At 59.3% G+C, this 18,180-nt stretch overlaps 2 protein-coding genes across 2 annotated transcripts in view; one reads left to right on the forward strand and one right to left on the reverse strand.

The window, feature by feature from the left end:
* The first annotated feature begins 4,462 nt into the window (after positions 1 to 4,462).
* On the forward strand, positions 4,463 to 12,419 carry PEA15 (proliferation and apoptosis adaptor protein 15). The gene is given in 6 exon segments (XM_048509493.1): positions 4,463 to 4,484; positions 4,746 to 4,919; positions 8,403 to 8,432; positions 8,435 to 8,517; positions 8,519 to 8,558; positions 8,860 to 12,419. Coding segments are annotated over 6 exon segments (402 nt in total). The 5' UTR covers positions 4,463 to 4,474; the 3' UTR covers positions 8,925 to 12,419.
* Positions 12,420 to 14,182: 1,763 nt separating this feature from the next.
* DCAF8 (DDB1 and CUL4 associated factor 8) overlaps positions 14,183 to 18,180 on the reverse strand; it is a 50,704-nt gene continuing 46,706 nt past the window's right edge. The window contains 6 exon segments of the mRNA XM_048485647.1: positions 14,183 to 15,339; positions 15,664 to 15,780; positions 15,882 to 16,001; positions 16,298 to 16,428; positions 17,276 to 17,383; positions 17,763 to 17,820. Of these exon segments, the coding sequence (XP_048341604.1) occupies positions 15,220 to 15,339; positions 15,664 to 15,780; positions 15,882 to 16,001; positions 16,298 to 16,428; positions 17,276 to 17,383; positions 17,763 to 17,820 (654 nt within the window). The 3' untranslated portion in view covers positions 14,183 to 15,219.

The raw sequence follows: 18,180 nt of genomic DNA on the forward strand, positions 1-18,180 counted from the left end.
AGCCCCCCACCCCCCCCCCCGCACATTCTCCTCTTGCCAGACCTGCCTGGCCTCCTTTACACAGAATTCACACAGGCTGCTCTGTGCGTGTGCATGTGTGTGTGTGTGTGTGTGTGTGGAGAGAGGGGGGGATATGGCAGTTGCCATAGAAACGGCCATGGCCATCATGGTGGATGATAGCTGTTTCCTAGGCAACCGTGAAGAAGACGGTTCTTTTCTTGAGGGCGGGAATGGAGGAAATAATACTTGAGAAGAATGCAGAGCGAGGAACAGGCATGGGGGGGGGGAATCTCTGTGGGGGGGGGGGGTGCAAAGGAGCTAAGAGGGCAGCTGAGCCCGGTGCTTGGAAGGGGGATGCATGCAACGTCCCCATTCCCCCCCCCCTCCGGGAGCAGAATTTTGGATGCACAGCAACCCCCCCCCCTCAAACTGATGAAGTTTCCTCCTATGAGTGAATGTGTGCACAGATTCTGTTCCCGGCTCTGGGGTCGAGGTCGCCCTGCAGTTTGCGCGGAGGGTCGTCCTGGTCCGGCCGCGCATTGCTTGCTCTCAGCCAGGGGCTTTTAGGATATTTTGTCCACCATCGTAACCTCCAGCCAGATAAGAAGTGAGGCTCATTCCGCACATGCAGAATAATGCACTTTCAAACTGCTCTCAGTGCTCTTTGAAGCTGTGCGGAATGGCAAAATCCACTTGCAAACAGTTGTGAAAGTGGTTTGAAAACGCATTATTTTGCGTGTGCGGAAGGGGCCTTGAGAAAAACCCTATGGCGAGCATTCTGGCAAGTCGACAGATAAGCGCCTAGAGAAGGTTTCCAGCTATGCCCGTGCCATCTGTCCAAGAGGCTGCAGAGTCCACAGGCTGACAGGCGGTGGGCATTTGCCTCTCGTGATAGCATCGTCCTATCAGTCGTTCAGCGCCAGAAGGGCACAGAGGACGCATTTTTGTAGGCCAACCGTTTGCCTCCAGGAGACGAGTCCCAGCGCTCCTTTGGGGCCCGTCTCCATGCCCAGGAATAGCCAAGGAGGCAGAGAACTTTGTATTGTCAAAGGCTTTCACAGCCAGAATCTTCTGTGGCTGGCATTTCCTCTGAAGATGCCAGCCACAGATGCGGGCGAAACGTTCGGAGAAAATGCTACTGGAACACGGCCACACAACCTGGGAAACACACAACACCCTACGGAGAACTTTTCTCTCTTCCCCGTCATGCTAGAACTGAAAGGTACTCAGTGATATTGGAGTGCTGTGTTGTTTCCGGGCTGTATGTCCTTGTTTTAGCAGCATTTTCTCCTGACAGAGAGAACACGGCCATACAGCCCAGAAACCACACAGCACTCCAGTGATTCTGGCCGTGAAAGCCTTCGACAACACACTCGGTGATATTGATGGGCATCCAGTGCAGGACAGACACAAAGAAGTCCTTTCTTTCTCCACAGTAAATTAGAATGGGGGATTCACGGCTGTTAGACAGAGTGTTGACTACAGGGGCAAATGGCTTTAGATCAGTGGTGGCGAACCTATGGCCCGGGTGCCAGAGGTGGCACTCAGAGCCCTCTCTGTGGGCACGCGCAGAGTCCCCCCCAACACACATCTAGGCTGGCCTGGGCTCGATTGTTAGCACTAAACCTAAGACCTAGTTTTGGTGAAGCAGTGTAGGTAACCCTGTTCAGCGCTGTTAAACCCCACTGATTTTCATGCAAAGAACTAAAGCGCAATCCTTTACCTGGGAGTAAGCTCGGTTGCTGGCAATGGGGCTTGCTTCTGAGTAAACCCTCCTAGGGTCGTGATTCACCCGTTGGAAGAGTTCAAAGCAAAGCCACCGACTACCACCAAACTTACTCCCGAGTAACGCACACCTTCTAAACGAAAACCTCAGGATTCAGGTTAAATGGCCGTGTTGGCACTTTGCGATAAATAAGTGGGTTTTGGGTTGCAGTTTGGGCCTTCGGTCTCGAAAAGGTTCGCCATCACTGCTTTAGATGGATTCAGGGAGGCGAGGTCTATTAGGGGCGACTAAAGGGCACCTCCATCTTCGGAGGCCGTCAAGCTCTGAGTCCCAGTGTCGGGAGGCGACAGCAGGGGAAGGCCTCGGCATCTGAGCCCGTACAGAGGACTGGTTGGCTACTATGTGAGCCAGAATGCTGGACTAGGTAGGCCACTGTCTGACCCTACAGAGGGGCTGGTGATCAGCGGGGGAGGGGGCTTCCTTTGCTCTGGGTACCCCCCAGGAAGAGTCCCTGCCCTGCATTGCTGGGGTCTTTGAGAAGCCGGAGCTCAAATGGTTGGCCTTAAGCTGGGGTGGCCAACCTATGCTGATTCAGATGTTCATGGACTACGATTCCCATCAGCCCCTGCCAGCACGACCAATTGGGAATTGAGGTCCATGAACATCTGGAGCACCGTCGGTCGGCCACCCCTACCTTCAGCTTTTGAGAGTCAACACTGGCTAGTTACATGAGGAGCTTTGAAAAGATAAGAGCAGGGGTAGGGGTGTCAGTTGTGGGTTGGGAATCTTTGTGGAGGTTTGGGGGTAGAGCGGGGGGGAATTAAGGGGTGTGTGTGAGGCCACAGAATCCACCCTCTGCAGCAGCCGTCTCCTCCAGGGGAACTGACCTCCGTAGTCTGGAAATCGGTAGTAAATCTGAGGGATTGTTTGTTCCGGCCGGCCGGCTGGCCGGCCGGTTGGAGACCCCGGATGTGACATTTGCGAAACAAGTAAAAGAGACGAGCAAGAAGCAAGCAAAAGGGGCAGGTCTCTCTTTCCGGGAGGCTGGCAGGCTGATGTCTTGGGGGGAAGGGAGGCTGGAGCCAGACTGGACGTGGAAGGGCCCCCAAGTGGCAGCCCCCCCCCCTTGGCTTTGGCCTCCACTCCCTACTTGCTGTGGCGTAGGAGTGGCATAGGAGGTCAAGAGCTCGTGTATCTAATCTGGAGGAACCGGGTTTGATTCCCAGCTCTGCCGCCTGAGCTGTGGGGGCTTATCTGGGGAATTCAGATTAGCCTGTGCACTCCCACACACGCCAGCTGGGTGACCTTGGGCTAGTCACAGCTTCTCGGAGCTCTCTCAGCCCCACCCACCTCACGGGGTGTTTGTTGTGAGGGGGGAAGGGCAAGGAGACTGTAAGCCCCTTTGAGTCTCCTGCAGGAGAGAAAGGGGGGATATAAATCCAAACTCCTCTTCTTCTTCCTACCAACAATTTCCACCTGGGTCATCTTCCCCGGGTTCATTGCATTTGGGGAGCAGGGTTTTTTCTGCTTTCCTGTCGCCCCATAATGCATTCACACTCGTGCACCTCCTTCTGTGACCCTGTCCCTGTGGCAGCCATTTTCTCTCCTCCCCCCCCCCCCCACGACCCCAGGAGGCTTTTTGGGGTTTGTTTTTAATTGGTCAATTGAGCATTTTTATATCATGTTCTCTGATTCCTCTGTTTTCATTAAAATAAATTGCAGAGAGATAAAGGGAAAGGGCGTGTCTCTGCCACAGAGAGTCCACGGGAGAGAGTACGGACATGCTTTTAACAGTGCACATCCAGAAAACCCATCAGACGCATTATTGTGGTGTTATGTCCAACTGCTAAGAATTAAAAACAACTGGGGCCAGGCAGCGTACCTCGTGGGAACCCTGTCGTGGCTACGGTGGCAGCCACGCTTTCTCGACAGGAGGCAAGTGGCCGCCTCTGACCAGCCCACGACACCCCCTGCCTGGATCGAACTGGTTCCCCAAACCAGGTGGGGAGCCCTATTCCCGGTCTGTCTGCAAAGGCCGCGGGGTGGCTTGTGACAAAGTGGAACTGTGTGGGGTTGTCTTGAAGGGTGTGATGAGCCAGTGTTGTGGGTGGTGTCGAGTGTGATTTTCTTGGTGGTGTGTGTGACTTTGCTCTGTGTGACTGTGAGGCTGTGCTGATGCCTGGTTTGGAGAGGGAGCATTAAGGAATGCCGGAGCCGGCTCTCTCCTGGGGCAGCGAGACCCCCTTGAAGGCAGGAGGGGGGAAACTCCCAGGGCGCTGGGCAACTCAGCAGGGAGCAAAGATGCCTCCAGCGCCCCCCCCCCCTCGGTGGCCTTAATCTGGCAAGCGGCGTCCAGAGATGCAGCTGTTGAATTAATCACTGGATGGGAGGGGGGCAAAGGGGGCCAGCCACAGAAGTGGGGGGGGGGTGCAGGCGAGGGCAAGTTGGCTCTTGCCGGGTGGGCTTTTAGAAAACAAATCTGCCTCCCCCTCCCTGGAAGGGGTCACGTGCTGAGTTGCCAGCGTGCGTCTGCTCACACAAGCAGCGCCTTCCTGGTGAGTGCGGAGCAGAATGTGGTGGGGAGCCTCTTTGTCTCTCCCCCAGAAACAGAGAGACCCCCACCCCCACCCCCACCCCCCACCCCATCCCATGTTTTCAGTCTGGCCGCAGCTTGATGCCTTCTTTGGTTTCTAGGCCCCGAGTGTGCCCCTTGACATTTGAGAATCTCGAGTCAGCGCCAGGGGCCAAATGAATGCCCGTGAGATGGGGCAAAGGGACAGGCTGTATTCAGCGTCCCCAATGCCAAGGCCCAAGGGTGGGGCTGTGGGGGGGGGAGGAGCTGGGAGCCCTCCAAGCAAGCAGCCCCCTGCCCACCCCCACAGGAGAAGTTGGAGACTCAGGGCTTGAAGCATGTCAGGAGTTTGCCAGGACTGCAGGCGCGGCTCTTGGGGTGGGGGGGTGGGGGGGAAGGCAGATGTGGGCCGGGCGGAGGGTCTGACCCGCTCTCCCCTTCGCCTAGTGATGGCCGAGTACAGCAGCTTGCTGGAGGAGCTGGCGGAGAACATCACGCTGGAAGACCTGGACCAGCTGAAGTCGGCCTGCAAGGAGGACATCCCCAGCGAGAAGCACGAGGAGATCGCCACCAGCAAGGACTGGCTCGGCTTCCTTGAGAAGCACAAGAAGCTGGACAGAGGTGAGCGGGGAGGGAGGGGGTGGGCTGCCCGGGCCCAGCCTTGCCCCCACCCCAAGTGCCCGTGGAGGCCAAGCCAAAGGGCGGCCTCTGCTTTCCCCTCTGCAGGGAGCAGACACAGGCCCCCCAGGGAGACCCGCTGGTGGCGTGCCCACTCCAACCTGGGCAGAGGAGGAGTAGTAGTAGTTTGGATTTCTATCCCCCCTTTCTCTCCTGCAGGAGACTCAAAGGGGCTGACAATCTCCTTGCCCTTCCCCCTCTCACAACAAACACCCTGTGGTGGGGTGGGGCTGAGAGAGCTCCGGCTGTGACCCAGCCCAAGGTCACCCCAGCTGGCTGTTAGGGCTGCAGGCTAATCTGAATCCCCAGATAAGCCTCCCACAGCTCAGGCTGACAGGCGGGGAATCAAACCCGGTTCCTCCAGATTAGATACACGAGCTCTTAACCTCCTGCGCCACTTCTGCTCCTGTGAGAGCTGCGGGCGAGGGGCTGCGGAGGAGCCCCAGCGGTTCTGGGCCCACGGCGGTCCTGGTTCTTGTGGGGGCAGAAGGGGCTGCGGAGGAGCCTTGGAAATAAAGGCAGCTCCGGCACCGAATGAAAGACAAACTCCGCTTCCTGCATAAGTGAGGCAAATCAGGGTTCTTTGCATACATTTGCACCATTTATTCAGAGGAGGGACAGCTCTTGAGAGAGAGGGAGGGGCTTCCCTTCCTCCCACCCCCCACCCCATGATTGCACGCTGCCCTGAACACCCCAGGGGACAGATAGGCAGATGAGTCCGTGTGGGGTAAACTCTGGGACAGACTCTCTCATCTAGTCCACGTCTGAGCTGCCCCCTTTGCCCGTCTTCAGAGCCACGAGGAGGGGAGGGAGCGATTCTTGCATTTTCATCCCACTGTTTCTTGCCGAGGGGGGGCACTGAGGGTGGTCTACGTGGCTTTTCCCATTTTTATTCTGACAGCGATCCTGTGAGGTCATCTGAGGTCCAAGCAGGGATCTGCCCCCCTCCCCACCGCCGCCCCTTTCCTCTGGGCTTCCTCCTGCAACATCTGGCTATGCTCCCCCCACCCCCCCCCCATGGAGCCGAGTGGTGTCGTTTGGACGGATGGGCAGAGAGAGTGGTTTCCTGGGGCCCGAACAACCTGCTGCAGGCAGAGACCTCTTCCTGGGGGCTGAGCCAGCATCTGCTCCCCCTTCCCCCTGCTCAGGCTTTGCCGCCCACGCACTGCGAGCGTGAACAGACTCACCCACGCAGAGCGTCACATGCCTCCAGAGATGTTCACAGTTGTCAGGCACACCTTGAGGGATGCAGGCAGCACGCACGCACGCACACACACACACACACACCCACCCCACACACGCAGCCGCAGGAGGGAGATGCTGGCACCAGGAAGCAGAGGCCCTTCCCCACCCTCGGCTCTCAAAAGCTCACACCTAGAAAACCTAGTCAGATTCCCTGGTGCCGCTGGATTCGAATCTGTTTCTACTACTGCGGACTAACAGTGGCAAGCCCCTGAAACACAATCTCCGCTCCCAGGTTGCTCTTGGCCCAGCTGCTCAGACCCTGCCCCACAGAAAACCCCATTTTACAGCTGGGTATTTGGGAAGGGCTCCAGGCCAAGAGCGTGCAGTGGGGCAGGCAGGAATGTGGGCTTACGCTGCCCAGAACACTGCCCAAAACACTGGTAGTGGGTTATCCTGGAAACACCCTGGGTGGGGAGAATCCATCTGTTCTTGGCCGCCCCACCACCATCTGGGCATGGGTTTGTTTCTCATTTTGCAGCCCCCCCCCCCCCCGGTGCAGAACATTTGTTTGGCATGCAAAATGTGTCCAGGCTCAGTTGCAGCCCCTGAAGTTACAGGATCGGGCAGGGAAGTATGTGGAAGGCCTCCTCGTCCTCCAGAGAGCCAGCTGGTGCCAGTTGGGGAGGGGGTGTTGTGGGGGGGGACTATGTCTGACCCCGAGAGGCCAGGGTTCTGACTCGGGAGAAGGCGACCGCAGCAGATTTGGATTTGGGCGTCTCAGTGGATAGTTCCATGGGAATGTCAACTCAATGCCTGGCAGCTGTGAAAAAGGCAAACTCTATGCTGGGGATCATTAGGAAAGGAGTTGATAATAAAACTGCAAGGATTGTCATGCCCTTGTATAAAGCAGTGGTGCAACCGCACTTGGAGTCCCTGTGTCAGTTCACCAATTAGCCACATCTCAAAAAGGATATTGAGGAGATAGAAAAAGTGCAGAGAAGGGCAACGAGGATGATTGAGGGACTGGAGCACCTTCCCTATGAGGAGAGGCTGCAGCGTTTGGGACTTTTTCGTTTGGAGAGGAGACGTCTGAGGGGGGATATGATTGAAGTCTATAAAATTATGCAGGGGGTAGAAAATGTGGACAGAGAGACATTTTTCTCTCTTTCGCCCAATCCTAGAACCAGGGGGCATCCATTGAAAATGCTGGGGAAAAATTAGGACTAATCAAAGGAAACACTTCTTCACGCAACGTGTGATTGGTGTTTGGAATATGCTGCCGCAGGAGGTGGTGATGGCCACTAACCTGGATAGCTTTAAAAGGGGCTTGGACAGATTTATGGAGGAGAAGTCGTTCTCTGGCTACCAATCTTGATCCTCCTTGATCTCAGATTGCAAATGCCTTAACAGTCCAGGTGCTCGGCAGCAGCAGCAGCAGAAGGCCATTGCTTTCACATCCTGCAGGTGAGCTCCCAAAGGCACCTGGTGGGCCACTGCAAGTAGCAGAGAGCTGGACTAGATGGACTCTGGTCTGATCCAGCAGGCTAGCTCTTATGTTCTTAAATATTCAGCTCGCATTTGAATGCTCCTTTTGTGCACAATCGCTGCCAGGATTTACCCGCACACCTCTGCACTCTATCTCACAAAAAGGTGTTAGTAGACTGTATATTTATCCACCACAAAACTCAACAAGCGGACCTTCTTTGTTGTCGAGTGCTCTGCCCGGGTCCTAGTGCTTCTCCCCCATCCTTGGGAAAGTTTGATGGTAGTCGTTCAATGAACTGTAAATGCTTTGTATCAAGATAGCCTGTTCAATTAGTGCACAAAACGGGTTTTGGCAAAGGCAGCATGTAAGAATGGCTGAGAATTCTCGTTTGCGGGGGACTGCATCCCATGCGGAAGCGTACGGTTTGCTCAGCCGCTGCACCTCAACCGACCTTACTAACACCTTTTTCTGAGACAGAGGATAGCCACACAGTTTGCGCTCCTTTTTGCAACAGCAAGCAGAAATTTGCTTTTTAAAAACCTACGAACCCAAAATTCAAGGCTTGGCTGTTTTGCAGAAAACTCTGAGCTGCTGAGTGAGCCCTCCGGGGCCTCCCGCCATCTAGGGGTCTGCAACCTGTGGCTCTCCAGATGTTCATGGACGGGGTGGGGGGCCGAAAGGTGGGCCGGGGAGGGGGTCTGAGCGCTTTCTGCCCAAGGGCCCCGCAAAACCCGGCACTTCCCGTCTCCCCGCAGACAACCTCTCCTACATTGAGCACATCTTCCGAGATCTCCCTTGGCGGACCTGCTCACCATGGTGGTGCCGACGCAGGTCCTGAAGATCTCCTCCCGAGGGAGGGCCGAGGTGGACTTCCAAGCTGACCCGCATCCCCAGCGCCAAGAAGTACAAAGGTCAGGGCCCCCCCCCACCTTCGCCCCCCCCCCCCAACTGCCCTGGCTGGCAGGCTCCTGTGGCTGATGCCCTCCCCGTGTCTGCTAAACAAAGGGCCGGGGTGGTGGTGGAGGGCAACTCACCCCGCACCATTTTGGAGTCCTGGCAGGCCAGTGGCCCAAAGGGGCCCTACAGCACTGGGTGCCCCACGCCAGCAACTCTCTAAAGGGGGGCCAGTGTGGGTGGGGGCTCCCAAAAGCACAACCCCCCCCCCCCCCCCCCCCGTTCCCCCCCCTTCCCCCCCTTCCTTTTTCTCCACAGACATCATCCGGCAGCCCTCCGAAGAAGAGATCATCAAATTGGCCCCCCCACCCAAAAAAGCTTAAGGGGGGAGGAGAAGGAGAAGAGCGCAACTCTCCGGGGAGGGGTCCAGCCTCTGCGCCCCCCCCCCCTCGCATTCAACCTGCTGTGCCTCTTCTCCTCCGATGGATGCGTTCCTTCCCATTGTCTGTGCTGGCCCACGGGTGGGGGTGGGGTGGGGTGGGGTGGGAGCCTTGGCCACTAGCAAACTGGACCCTCCCCCCGCAAGCCCCCCTCCCCCTGGTTTCCTACCCCCTCCCTGGTACTGAGAATTCAGTGCACCTGCTGGGGGGGCGCAGAAGGGCTTTGGCCTGACAAGGGCTGATCTTGTCCTGGCTGCTCTGCTGCTCCCTGCCCCTTGCCCCCCCCCCCGAAGGAGTTGACCCCCAAATCCAGCATCCGTGGGGCGCAAGTTGGAGGGACGGGAGAAGGTGCTTAGGTGGAGCTGAGCGCAGAGCTGGGAGGGGCCAGGGACCACTTTGCAGGGAGGGCGCGTCTGAGGGCCAGCACAGGAATCCCTCCCCTGGCGCCCCCCTGGCCAGGTTGCAGGAGGATGCAGCTCCCCCAGGGGCCTGGGCTGGGAGGTCCCGTGTAGCCACGCTGTGGGGCAGGTGGTCTTGCTGCCAGCTGGGCAGGAGTGTCGTGGTCGGGGCCAGGAGTGTTTCAGTGTGGCTGCTTTGGGGACAGAGGGCTGGGGAGGGGGGTCTTTCGGGGTCTCCCTCCTGCTGTAGGTGCTGAAGTGGCCGGCAAGGTGTGGGCAGCCCTTCATGTGTCCTGGAGATGCCGGCTGCCAGCCGCTCTGGCCCTCCTGTGAATCCAGCCGAACCAGCGGCACTGAGGGCCAGAACAGGGGGGGGCAAGCACAGAGGGGTCATTTGGCCAAGGATTTGATTCTTGATCAAAGGGGGGGGGACTTATTGCAGCAGTGGGGAGGTGAGGGGTCTGGGGGGGTGAGATAGGGCAGGTAAGTACATGTGACGGACAAGCGGAATGTCTGGTTTGGGGCTCTCCTCCTTTCCTCCCCCCCTCCTGCCAGTGGGCTTCAGGTGGGGGGGCATGATCCATACACACACACACACACACCCCATCACCCCGGTGCCTTTCCTTGGTGTCGGTTGCGCTCCGCTGCCGCTGCTCCTTCAACTGCTCCGCTGGTGCCTCCTCGCCCCACCCCGCCCCCCGCAGCCGACGGCTTGAAAGGGGGAGGCGTTCTTCACCCCCCTTGGAGGCGCTGAAGGCTGGTCACCCTGGGGATCTGTGGGGCTGAGCGGGGGAGGCTGCCCCCTGCACCCCCAAGTGTCGCTCCCCCCCACGCTGCTCCTTCCTTGGTGCCCCTCCCCTTTTGTATGCACTAAAAGGTGATGGGGGGGCGACGGTTCGCCTCTCAAGGAAGCCTTCTGCGCCAGCCTCTGCCCACTGGGCCACACTGCCCTACCGAGGGGGCTGCAAAGACCCTACTCTGCGTGTGTCGACTTGTATTTAATTCACTGCACATTACGGTTTGTGAGCCAGGACGCCCGCCCCCTGCCCCCGCCCCCCTTCAACCGGTTTTGTGTGTCTGGTTTTGCCCAGCAAGGGCTGGGCCAGCACAGAACCCCTTCAGCGTGCAAAGCCCCCACCCCCACCCCCCCGTCTTGACCCTGCATTTATTCCACTGGGCTGGAAGGACCAACAGGGGGTGGGGGTGTCCTCTGCCTCCTGCCCCCCCCCCATGGGACCAATGGGCCGTGCTGCAGGGCTGCTGGCAGGCCACGACTGTTCAGAGGTCTGGAGAGCTGGCAGAAGTGGCGGGGCCAGGAGCACAAGGCCCCCCCCCCCCCCGAGCCCTCTCCTGGCCCTGGGGCTAAAGAGCCCCTCTATTGCACTCCTCCATCAACACTCCCCCCCACACCCGTGGCCTTCCGACCACGTGCAGACAGTCTGGGGTTTGGACTCCCGACGCCAAGCTGGCAAAATCTCTGCCTTTGCCCCTCCCCTCCAGCAGCACAGCCCCCCTTCCCCCCTCGAGCCAACCTGCCCTGCGCACCCACCTCTCTCTTCTGGAAGCAGAGATCCCTGGCCCCTTGGCAACCCCCGGAGCTGGAGGCACAAGCCAGCTCCGAGGATCAGCTTCGTTTTGGAGGAAGGGCCCAGTGGCGCCTGGCGTGGAGGCACACGGAAGTGCTGCGTGCCACGGGGGCACCCTCTCCCTGCCAGACCAACCTCTGCCCGCAAGCAGGAGGAGCATTTGGCCCCAGGGTTGCCAGCAGCCCCCCCTTGCACACCCCATGGAACGCCCCCTCCGCCCCGCTTGGCATGACCCTTGGCCTCGGTTGAGCCCCACCGTCTTCGGACACACACACACACCTCTCCCCTGGGGGCGGGGGGCAGCCTGTAAGAGCCAGGGGCTCACCCTGGACCCATTCCAAGCCTGGGCTGCCTTCATCGCCCCCCTCCCTAGACAAGGTCCCTCCCCCACAAGAGGACTTGGGGGCCCCGTTGACGTCAGGGCCCAGGAACCCTCTCCGGTGGGCCAGCTGCTTCTGCCAGTTCTCGAGACCCCCCCCCCGCGCCCCCCAGTCCCCTGATGCTCAGACCGTGCTAACTGTGTGTACATATATATATTTTAAAATATATGTATATTAAATATAATATTGAGCGTTTTCCTTACTGTTGATTTAGTGTTAACTTATTCTTTTTTTTTTGTCAAGTGGACCAAAATAAAAACAGAGGGGGTGGGGTGGGGTGGTGTTTTTTCCAATACAGCACAGTCTTGCTTAAAGAAATATTTCGAAAGAAAGCCGTTGGCTTCAGCGGCCACCTGGGGGTGAGGTCTGGTCGCCCACCGGCCCCGGAGAAATGGCAAGGGGTCTCCCTCGCAGGGCTGGGGTGAGGGAGACAGGAGCTGCGTGGCACCGGTCTGGAAAGGCAGCGTCAGGGCTTGGCCTGCGCCCGTCAACAGGGTTGGTGCTACCAAATGCAGCAGCCAGAAACAGGAAGTGATGTCACAGCTGCTTCTCAGCGCCAGCCCTTGCCTCTAGAGCAGGGGTCTGCAACCTGCGGCTCTCCAGATGTTCATGGACTACAATTCCCATCAGCCCCTGCCACCCCAATTGGCCATGCTGGCAGGGGCTGATGGGAATAGTTACCATGATCATCTGGAGAGCCGCAGGTTGCAGACCCCTGCTCTAGAGAAACACCCAGCCACAGGACAGGGGAGGCCTTCCCTCAGGCCACGCTCCGCAGAAGCCACGAGACGGCAGCTGCCTTAGCCACCGTGACCCCCTCCCACCCCCTGCAAAACGAGGGGCCCCGGTGGAGCCCCCCCACACACACACCATTTTCAATAGCTAATTTCGTACTAGATTTTGAAAATATTTCTTTAATAAAAACTGGTTGTAGCTTGAGGGATTTTTTAAGTTGTGGGAAAAGTTCCGACTGACTCGTGCTTTGCTTATTCTTTGTCCCCCCGGTTTCTCTTTGACGTGTAAAGAAAGTTGTTGTGCTAATAATGGAAATAAAAATCGAAATTATTGTCTCTACATGCCACGAGTGGGACTTTTCTTTCGCTCCGTCTTTGCCGGGGGGAGCCCCTCCGGGCCGTGGGCTTCTCTTGACCCGATGCCCAGCCAGCCACGGCACCGGAGGAGCCCGCCAGGGTTGGTTGTGCGTGGGCCTTGAAGAGCACTGTTGCTGGAAAGGGGGCTGGTTCCCCCCCCCTTCCTCCTCCTCCTCCTGCTGCAAGTCCTGCAACCCACCCAATTTGGCAGGGGCAGTCACTGCCCAGAGAGCTGGCAGAAGGTAGAATTGGGCCTGCTGCCCCACCTCAAGCCCCATTGCCCAGTCCTCTGTGTGGCAACGCCAAAGCTACCCCTGGGCACCCCCCCCCCCCCCAGCAGCCTTTGGCCTTCCCCACACTTTGCTGCTATTCCAGGCGGGGACCCTGTTCCAAGGGCACCGTAAGCAGAGACAGCTCTTCCCTTTAGACCTACAAGCAACACTGTCTGCTGGTGGGGCAGGGGAGGGGGTCATCGATATGCAGCCACTGTCCCAGGTGCCATGGGGGAGGGCACACGTCTGCATCTAGGCAAGATGTGGGGGGGGGGGGCTGGAAACCAAGACTGAGAGGCTGAATGCCGGGGGGGGGGGGCGGAAGAGGCCCCCACAAGAGCTTGCATAAGTTCTGCTGACCTTCCCGCCCGGAGGCGGCCAGGGGCGCTTCCAGTTGGGTGCTTCCAAGGGCCACCCGTGCAAAAGCCATCGTCACACTTGGCCCACTGCTACATCTTGGCCAGGCTCCGCCCACCTTGAGGTCAGGGTGACTCCTGAGAGCTGGCGGGCATAAGAGCCAACTGGCACCACACGCAGCTGTGGGCTCTCATTGCTGCCCTCTTGAAATGGATCCAGTGGCTACTCACCTGATCTGACTCACGTTGCCGAGGTCTGGGCATCTGGGGCCTGCTCTCAACGAATGTGCCAGCTCAGATTCCCCCCCGGGCACTCTACTTCTCAGACCACACCCCTCTCCCCCCCCAGTCCAGCTACCCAGGTGCTTGCCCTGCTAGAGGAAAGGGGGTCTGACCCTGCCTAGTTCCAGGACCACAGCTGCCGGGGGGCGGGGGGGATCTGCAGAGTGGAGGCCATTTGGACGAGTCAGACTGGCCAGAGACCCCCCACCACCTTGAGGCTGCGGGCCCACCTGGAACTCTGATGCAGCAGGGTGGCCGTCCGGGCAAAATGGCTGCCACAAATGAGTGGCCGCAGCTGAACTTCAGGGACACCCGGCGGATCCCGGCCTTCTGGTTGCAGCGGCCACAAAAGCAACATGGGGGGGGGGGGGATCTGTTCAGCCAATCAGAAGCATGCTGGGCAAAAACACTAACTGGCCCCGCCCACTTCCCCCAAACAACTGATGGACACCAGAACAGGTGTCCATCAGTGACAGCTGCTAAATCAGGGGTCTGCAACCTGTGACTCTCCAGATGTTCCTGGACTACAATTCCCATCAGCCCCTGCCAGCATGGCCAATTGGCTGATGGGAATTGTAGTCCTTGAACATCTGGAGAGCCACAGGTTGCAGGTTCCTGTGCTAAATCAAGCCAGGCCTGTGCGGCCAGCAACACCTCACTGGGGCAAGGGAGCGACGCCCGACTCAAGGCAGGAGGGAATGGGGGCCTCCTGGGCCCAAGGCCAACGCTCAACTCTTGCAGCCACGAGGCCACCCAAAAGAGGCAAGAGGCGGCGGGGGCAGGGGGGACACCACGCCAAGGCCCTGCAGGCTTTTTCACATACTTCCAGGTCTCTCTCTCTCTCAATTCATTTATTGCATTTATATAATATATATATTTATATATTTAAACTTTTACAATAATTTTAACTTGATAACATCCAAGTTTAATTTGGTTCTCATCTTAATACATATAAAATTAGGCCTCTAAACAGCAAGAAGGGAAAGTTCTGTCCCCCCCACCCCAAAAAAAAACAAATGGATAAGTCTGAAGAGGAAGAGAAAAAATAACGTTCTGTGAAAGGATGGGAGCTCACGCCGCCCCCGCCCCCACCCCACCCGCCAGGGGGAAGGGGCCCGTCAGCTCCTGTCTCCGCATGGAACTTGGACTTTTTGGGAAAGGAGGAGCAGGAGACGGATCAAGTGCAAATCACCACCAATATGTACAAACTAGAGGCAAGCAAACTCTGCTCGGAGCCCGGCTGCTCCTCAGGAACACCCCGCAAGCTCAGCGCAAGGCGTTCTAGGCAGCAGGGGCGGGCACCCTTCCGGGCCCGACAGTCGCGGCTGCTGAAGGAGAGAGAAAAAAACACAACGGAAAACAAGGAGGGCCGAGCGAGCGCCCCAACAGGTAACGGGGCCCAGGGTCCAAGCGTGCCCACCCGTGAAGCGGCAAAATCGGGGGGACGGGGAGGAGGAGGAGGCATGCGGTGGCGTTCATTAGAAAAAGAGGAAAAACACGGCCCGCGCCATGTCCTGTGGCGCTCCCACCAACAGCTCTAGGGAAGGACAAAGGAACTCACGACCCACTCCACGCAGCGCCAAGGGAAGAGGAGGCAGCCCCTCCTGCTGCACTTTGGTGGGGAGAACTGAACAGGGCGGAAGTCGAGGTGGGGGCAGAGCAGGGGGCTGCGGTCCCCTCCCCTGGAGGCTCAAGCAGCAGTCCAAATGCCCGTTGACCAAACTGCCCCCCCTCCCTGGGGAAAGCGGGGGCTCACGAGGGGCAGAAGTCCGGGGGGGGTCAATACAAAGCAAAAAAAGTGGTGACTTAAAAGGGGGGGGGCTTCGTTTCAAGATTCTGCCCTTTCATTCGCCCCACCCTGTCCACAGAGGCCTCAAGAAGGCATACACTGCACACGATCCGGGCCCTCCTCGTCGTCGTCCGACGTGTCGGAGGAGCTGAGGGATTCGTCCGAGTCGCTGTCCGTCGCCCCCACGCCGGGATCTCTTCGGCGCTGCCGAGGACAAAAAACAATCAGCCCAGCCAGTTGTCAGGAGGGGAGCTCAGCCGGTCCGTCCTTCTGTTTGGGTGGGTGGGTGGGCGGGCGGGGAGAGAGCCCACCCGCCCCAGGAAGCACAGCTCAGGGGGGGTTGTTGCCATGGACCTCTTCGCTGAGACCACTTGGGAAAGGGCCAGCGGAAGGCGTTCTCCCCATGGGCCGCCCCCGACCTTCCTGTGGGCTGGAAAGCTGGCGGGCAGAAGGCAGCCGAAACCGCACCCCCCTCCCGGAGCTCCTGCAGGGGCACCGGGGGGAGGCCCAGCTCCTCCGCACGCCTACCCTGTGGTGCCGCCGCTGCCGGAAGTGGTGCATCAGGAACCAGAGAAGGTGGTTCTCGTACATGTCGGTGTGGTGCAGGCTGTCCTCATCCCGCTCACGCTTGTTCTTCTTGATCACCTGGGGCGGGGGCAGGGGAGGCGAAGCAGAACGGTCACGCTGCTGCGGGGGCAGGCAGACCGGCCAGCCCAAAGAGCAAAGCGCCACCCCGCCCTCCTCACCTCCTTCAGGCCGGTCAGCTGCGTGGGGACCTCTGCGGTGGGGGCCCAAATCTTCACGTCGTGATCCAAGCCGCTGGTGGCCAGCACAGGCAGGTGAGGGTGGGGCTCCAGGCAGTTGACCTGCCGCACAACAGAAGTAAGGGGGGGTGATGCCCCTGGCCCACTCTCCCGCGGAGGGGGCACCTTCCGCGCTCTCACAAAACAAGAAGCGGAGGCCCCCAAGGCCAGGGACGGCTGCCTGCCCTTCCGCTGCCTCCAGAGCCCAGGGATTTTGGCTCCAGTGAACCCGGGGGCGGGGGGGGGGGGAGTCTTGAAGCAGCTTTGCTTGATGGCCACCAGGGGTGGGGGGGAGCAGGGCTGAAGCAAGGACCACCCAGCACAAGGCCTGCCCCCTCCCCTGGGGGCGCCCCACTCACCACGCCCCCCTTGTCGCCATCCATGAACTGCACGATCTGGCAGGACTCCTTCTCCCACAGGAAGATGTGGCCGCAGTCGCTGCCGCTCACCACGAACTCGCTCTTGGGGCCGTAGAAGTTGACGCCTTTCACTGGAGGGGGGAAGAGCAGCTCAGAGCACCCGGGCACAGCAGCCCACCCACCCCCCACCAAGCCAGAGGGGGCTTTCAGGCACATTCGCAGGGCATGGCAGAGGACGCTCCTCCGGCTAAAGCCCCCTCCCCACATTTCAGCCGCCCCCCAGGATGTTTCCAGGGAGGGCCCTTCCACACGGAATCAGGAGGGAAACAGAGCAAAGCGATATGGCTCTTGTGAGACAGCCGGGAGAGGCCACCGGCAGAGGCACGGGAGACCTGGAGGCTGGGCATGGGGGGGAGGCAAGAACCTTTCCCTCAGGGCACCCCCCCTCCCGGACTCTGGCATTCACTCCCCAGAACAGGGGAAGCTGTGCTCCAGTGAAAACCAAGGCATCAGGTGAGCCCCCAAAGACTCAGGAAGGGGTCTGCTGGCTGGCATTTGAGACTGTTGCTTCTACTTGGCCATTCCAACTGGTGGCTGCCCTTGTGAGCCCTCACTAGGAGACAGCAGCGGGACAAAAATGTTTTGTTTCAGATTCATGCCCATTCAGTGTGGTCAAGGTCCTCTGGGAGCCATTACGGGGGGGGGGGGGGCTATCATCAGGGGGCAGAAAGGGAACCAGACCACCCTGGAAGAGCCCCCGAGTGCCGGCTGCTGCTGCCCCCTCTGGCCAGGTGGGAGTAGGAGCTTCCACCGTTCCAGGTGCCTGGTTTCAGCCAGGCCGACCGACCCTCCTGCCACCTGCACCCAGCCTGCCTGAAGCCAACCGCTGGCCTTCACCTGTCCAGGTAGAAAGGCAAAGCACCAGCTTCCGGGGTGTGTGTGTGTGTGTGTGTGAGAACGGGCATGCTTCCTCTGTACCTGTGGCGCTATTCCGATGCCCCTTGTATCTCTTGATGTATTCTGCGCCATCGCTGTGGGAGGTGTTGAAGAGATAGATGTCTTCATCGTTGTAGCTGGCCAGGAGTTCTGCAACAACATGCAGGAACCTTCAAGCACCCCACCCCCACCCCCACCCCCACCCCGGCCGCGCACAGACATCCTTCCCTTGCAAGAGGGCAGAGAACAGCGTCCCCAGCAGGGGCGGCCCACAGCTCTCTCGGCAGGGGGGCTCTTCTAGGAAGGCTGGCTGGCTCACCCGCGGCGGCAGAAGCCAGCCCTGCTGGGAAAGCTCCGCCAGCCTTGCGACTTACGCCAACAACTGATTTTTGGCCAGAGGGGAGGGGGGCAGAATATGAAGGCACGCACGCACGCACGCACGCACACCCCTCTCACTCCAAGAGCAGGCAAGCCCCAAGTGGCCTCCGCAGAAACCCCCCACCCCGCCAGCCCCAGCCCATGCACCTACCCGACCCATCGTAGCTGTACACCAGGCAGGTGATGTTGGCTTTGGACTCGCTGCTCACCTGGGCAAAGAAGCACACAGAACGCCTCAGACGAGCGCCTGCCGCTCAGCAGCGAGGGCTTTGCAGTCTGGCTGGGCGGGGGTGTTGTTGCCTCCCCAAGGAGAAGTGGTAGTGTGGATCTTCACCCAAGCCGGAACCAGCTGAGCCACAGGAAGCTCCCTCCGCCAAGGGAGGAAGGCGAACCTCGGCCTCTGCTATGGGCTTCCCTCCCTGCCCTCCTGACGACCCTGCAAGGTAGCCTGGGCCAGGGCCATGGCTGGACTGGATCCTGCCTCCCACACTCCCCTCCCTCGTCACCTGTCTCCCTCCTCAAGGCCAAGCGGGAGGAGAGGGGGGGAGGGCCCCAGGGAGGGAGGGAGG

Source organism: Sphaerodactylus townsendi, linkage group LG01 (genome assembly GCF_021028975.2).
Source record: "Sphaerodactylus townsendi isolate TG3544 linkage group LG01, MPM_Stown_v2.3, whole genome shotgun sequence".
NCBI lineage: Eukaryota > Metazoa > Chordata > Lepidosauria > Squamata > Sphaerodactylidae > Sphaerodactylus > Sphaerodactylus townsendi.